The sequence below is a fragment of the Colobus angolensis genome, unplaced genomic scaffold (assembly GCF_000951035.1).
Source record: "Colobus angolensis palliatus isolate OR3802 unplaced genomic scaffold, Cang.pa_1.0 Scaffold17, whole genome shotgun sequence".
Taxonomy (NCBI): Eukaryota; Metazoa; Chordata; class Mammalia; order Primates; family Cercopithecidae; genus Colobus; species Colobus angolensis.
The window spans coordinates 4722636-4727816 of record NW_012114821.1 but is presented as its reverse complement, the minus strand read 5'-3'; the positions used below and the strand labels follow the sequence as shown (position 1 = coordinate 4727816).

The following is a 5181-nucleotide window of genomic DNA, read 5'->3' as shown; positions in this document are numbered from 1 at the left end:
TATATAATTTTCTCTTACATTAAAGACATAACAGTGAAAAAGGATTGTACTGTATTCATCACCACAGACCCGTATTCTTTAAAAACTTTGGAAAATAAATGTCACAGTCCTACAGGACAAATCTGATGATTAGACTGTCAGTATATTGTCTTTTTTCTTTTTTTAAATACATTTTTATTAAAATGGCACTTGTCTGCCAACCTCTCTGGACCTGGAAATGCTGTAAACACATGGGGCCCACCTTCTGCCACTGCTCCTTACCAGGCCGGGTGAAGGGCAGTGCTGGCAGAGCACGGCACCTGCGGAGGCCTCTGCATGGCCACCGGCCCTCGGTCAAGGACCTTGGGTGAGCCACGCCAGCGGCACACGAGCATCGCCTGGAAATCAACTTTAGTGACAACATCAGAATGTTCAAGGCTTTAAAACCACAATTGTGTTTTGTGTTGCTTTCACTCGCAGAAGATTCACAGCTAGTTTGAGCCCATCAATTTCATAGAGAATCATGTATTAAAAACAAGTAAATTGAATGACCAAATAAATTAAAAATGTTTTAAAGCCCTGAGTTCATAGACTGGTTTTAGATTTTTAGGAAACACGGGACTCTATTTTAATAAGCAGCTTATAGATTTTAGCAAACCATATTTCCTATGACATTGGGTTCTCATACAGGTCTGCAGTTCAAAATCCAAGTGTGAAATCTGGGACGGAAGGCATTCTGGAAAACGGAGAATCTAATAAAATCAATGACGTCTCATGTTCAATGCTGGCTGTCACGGAAGGGCTGGCCATCTGTTGGTCTGAGTGTAGCTGGTCTCGTGAATCCCACTCGGTACACAATCGCTAAACACTAAAACATGTCAAGCAAAGTACATGGTGCGCAGAGTGTCTTGGTGAACCTGGACCGCCTTGGCCAGTGCTTGGTGGTCTCGCCCGTTACTCTGCCCAGAGGTATGGCTTCCTTCAGCACTGCAGGGATGAGAGAGACAGAGAATGAGAATGTGCAGCCTTAATGCACGATGAGGCGGGGTGCATCGATAACTAAGTCAGGATGGCACGGCAGGAACCTGGGGGAGGGGAGAGTCCCATGCTGCCGGCCATGCCACTAATAAGGCCTTCTAGGGTGCTGGCTCCAGCTGCCGGGGCCCTGCTGCTTCCCCGGAAAAGCAGCTTTTTCCCGGAAAAGCAGCTGCCAACACCCGTGGCAAAAACTACTGCTGCTGTGGCCTCCAGGCAGGAATACCGCTCACCTGTCATGTTCCTTATCCACCAGGTGGTACCTGGCCCGGAAGGCCACCAGGTGGGCGTAGTATGCTGGCGCCGGGATGGACACGGAGCGTGTGCAGCGCACGTAGGTGTGACACAGCTGGTAGGTGAGGATCTGCAGCTCGTCAGAGGAGAAACGATTGTCGTCCCAGAGGACGTGATAGTGCGAAGGCCTGCTTGTCCCCTAAAAGCAGATCAGAAGATTAGACAGCTGGACTTGCATAAAATCTTGAAAAGGATACTGTGGAAGAAGATTTATATTAAAAATGCATCCTAGGCCGGATGCGGCAGCTCACGCCTGTAATCCCAGCACTCTGGGAGGCCGAGGCGGGCGGATCACGAGGTCAGGCGTCTGAGTCCAGCTTGGCCAACATAGTGAAACCCCATCTCTACTAAAAAATACAAAAAAATTAGCCAGGCAATTGTGGCACGCGCCTGTAGTCCCAGCTACTTGGGAGACTGAGGCAGGAGAATCGCTTGAACCCAGGAGGTGGAGGTTGTGGTGAGCCGAGATCCTGCCACTGTGCTCCAGCCTGGGCAACAGAGAGAGATGCCTCCATCTCAAAAAAAAAAAAAAAAAGCATCATAACTACATATAGTAAATGGTCCCATATGTGTAAAACTGTACACATTTATTTACACACAGAAAAATCATAGCAAAGATATAAAGCAGGCTGGGTGCAGTGGCTCACGCCTGTACTCCAAGCACTTTGGGAGGCCGACACAGGCAGATCACGAGGTCAGGAGATTGAGACCATCCAGGGTTTCATGCAGGTGAAACCCTGTCTCTAGTAAAAATACAAAAAATTGCTGGGCGTGGTAGCAGGTGTCTGTAGTCCCAGCTACTCCGGAGGCTGAGGCAGGAGAATAGTGTGAACCCGGGAGGCGGAGCTTGCAGTGAGCCGAGACTGTGCCACTGCACTCCAGCCTGGCGGACAGAGGGAGACTCCATCTCCAAAAGAAAAAAAAAAAAGATATAAAGCAATATGAAAGTGGATGTAACCAGGACAGTGCCATTTGTGTATATTACTTTTTATATAATTGATTTATAACCGCAAGAAAAAGACCTCTAACAAAAGTTACACATTAGGCCGGGTGTGGTGGATCACGCCTGTAATCCCAGCACTTTGGGAGGCCAAGCTGGGCAGATCACCTGAGGTCAGGAGTTCGAGACCAGCCTGGCCAACATGGCGAAACCCCCTCTCCACTAAAAATACAAAAATTAGCCATGTGTGGTGGCGTGTGCCTGCAATCCCAGCTACTCAGGAGGCTGAGGCATGAGAATCGCTGGAACCCGGGAGGCAGAGGCTGCAGTGAGCTGAGTACGTGCCACTGCACTCCAGCCTGGGCGACAGAGTGAGACTCCGTCTAAAAAAAAAAAAAATTACACATTAGCAGTAACCTTGTAGAAGTGAGAGTGTGAACGTGAGTACCATTTTACACACCTCCTGCGGCTGGAGATCCTTTGAAATGAAAGCAGCACTAGCTGCTGACTGCAGGCCTCTCTGCCACCGCTGCCTGCCTGCCCGCCTCACCGCCTGCTCCACCTGCCAGCCTCCCAGGCCCTTCTGACAACAACCTGTCCAGCACAGTCCCTGCTACCTGCTCTGTGTCTAGCCCTGTGCTGAGGCCGCTGGTGCTGGTGGGCAGTGGAACGTTCGTCCCTGATGCTCCACTGCACACGCTCTGGCACCCCTTTCCTGATGTGTGACTGGTGGCTGTCCCAGGGGCCTGGGGGAGTGAGGGCATCTGTCTCGTGGGTCTACTAAGGACACAGCAGCAGTGGCAGCCTTGGGCCATAAACAGCTCACCACAGAAGCATCGCCCATTAGAAAGACTTTGGGTAGAACGTTCAAGGAGGAGTTTGCCCAGGAAACACGCCCGGGAGGCCCTGGTGGTTGAGGCTCCCCCACCAGGAGGGAAGCCTGAACAGAGGGCACACACAGGCAGGGCATGGCCCCAGGCCCATCTCACCAGCCCTGGCAAAGCAAGCCAAAACTGGGACAGGCGCTTTGCACCAAGAAGCACCACAAACCCTGCACGCACTCCATCGCCTGCTTCTCAACAGCAGAATCCACTCTCAACCCTTCCAACAGCAGAACCCCCTCTCAGCTCCCAGGCTGCAGGATGGACCTGGCCACAGGCCACGACTCACCAGCCCCTATTCCTTCTCTGTCAGGCATGTGAACAACGTGACATTTTAAAATATTTCCAATGGAATATTAAAGGTATGTACAAAGTTCATAGCAAATCCTCAAACTCTAGGGTCCAAATCCTCTGGGAAGGGATATTCAAGTCCTTACTTATACTCTGAAAAACCAAAAGCACCTCTGATCAAGCTCTCTGCAGGCAGGGATGGCACGTGACTAAGGTTCCTCCTGTCCCCAGGCCGAGGCTCTGCAGAGCCAGGGTGGGGCAGCTCCTACCACGGACGTGGTGCTCCTGCACCTGCTCCCGTCAGCGCTCACAAGAATCGCCTTCGGCCAGATGGGGGTCCCTTCATGAAGGAACCCAGGAGAGCCTCGAGGTGATAACCAACACCATGGCAATCTTCTCTGAGTGCCCAGTCCTTGGCTGGAGTCTGGCCCTGACCAGTGATTGCGCGAAGACAGGACGGCAAGGCTGACTGCGCCAAGTGCTCATGACCCAACACTGAGGCTGCCCCACGTGGTCCCTACAGCAGCTTCCCAATGGCCTTCCCAGCTGCCACCCCACGGCAGCCTGAGTGCCTCATTCCTGCTCAGACCTCACCAAGCTCCAGCCACACCACACCCCCGGCTCCCCAGGGGCCCTGGTGCTCCCTGCTCCTCAGCCCTACCAAATGGGATTTCCTTCCTCTGGGAGGTCCATGCTGACCACCTCCCAGCCCCCACCCCCACCCCAGCACCGGGCACAGCCTGGGTTTCCTGGTTCCCTGGCTACTGGCTATCTGGGCCCTACACACCACGTCCCACGTGCCAGCCAGAGGGCAAGTGTTTGCTGAATGTGGGGATGACACGGCAGACGGCCAAGACTGTCCAAAGGGGGCTCCCGTCCTTACCTGGATGCCAGCGTGACTACACAGGTAGAAGTCGAACTCGGTGGGGTGGGTGATTTTCGTGTCCACAGTCGTGCCTGCTGGAATGTTTCCACTTTTCCCAACCTTCGGCAATACAGGCATCTCGTTAGACACGGCCAGGGACCGGCAGAGCAAGCAGGCGAGCCAGGCAGCCGCACCGCCCGCTGGCCAGGGTGCCCGATTTTGAAGTTTTTAAATTGGCTAATACAGGTCCTCAGTAGTATAATGTTAAATAAAATTTAACAAGTGCTAACCACCAAGTTAAATTAGCGAATGTTCTATGTGGGCTGGGGTTATTTTCCACCAACTCTCATGAAGGCCCATGAAGTTAAATGCAGTCTTCACTGCAGAACGTGCCTTTCATGCCTTAAGAGTCCCTCACTACTGTTGGTGCTGTTTTGATTTGAGGTCAAGATGGAAACTGTCACCAACATACAAATCTAAAGCTAAACCAGGTGACTGGCTGCGGACAGGCCCTCATCCGAGCACAGGCACACCAGCGCTCCAGGCAGAGGAGCTGGGAGGCTCTGAACGCTGTCAGGAGCCCCTGTGCTCTGCTGGTGGCTTGCTCCCAGCACCTGAGAGAGCAGGGTAGCTCCATTAGAGACTGTCCCAGAGGCCAGGGTGGTACATAGAACCATTCAATGGTTTAATTACAAGGTCACAAGCATGGACCAAAAAGCCAGCCGAGATGCAGGCACGGCCACCACAGCAGCAAACCCCCATCCCACAAGCCCCGCTCCAGCATTTAGCAGGGTCCCCAATGAATTTTTTTTTAGTTGTACAAATTTTAAATATATATACAAAACAGAATCTCCAGTGTGCTCCCTTCTTTGCAACCTTCAAATATATATATATTT

The 5181-nt window shown here is 52.0% G+C and overlaps 1 protein-coding gene across 1 annotated transcript in view; it reads right to left on the bottom strand.

The window, feature by feature from the left end:
• Window positions 1-5181, bottom strand: part of AGO2 (argonaute RISC catalytic component 2) — a 79450-nt gene continuing 74269 nt past the window's right edge. The window contains exons 19-21 of the mRNA XM_011938128.1: window positions 4304-4405; window positions 1248-1447; window positions 1-966 (exon numbers count right to left, since the gene is read on the bottom strand). Coding sequence (XP_011793518.1) covers window positions 858-966; window positions 1248-1447; window positions 4304-4405 — 411 coding nt within the window. The 3' untranslated portion in view covers window positions 1-857. The remainder of the gene's footprint in view (window positions 967-1247; window positions 1448-4303; window positions 4406-5181) is intronic.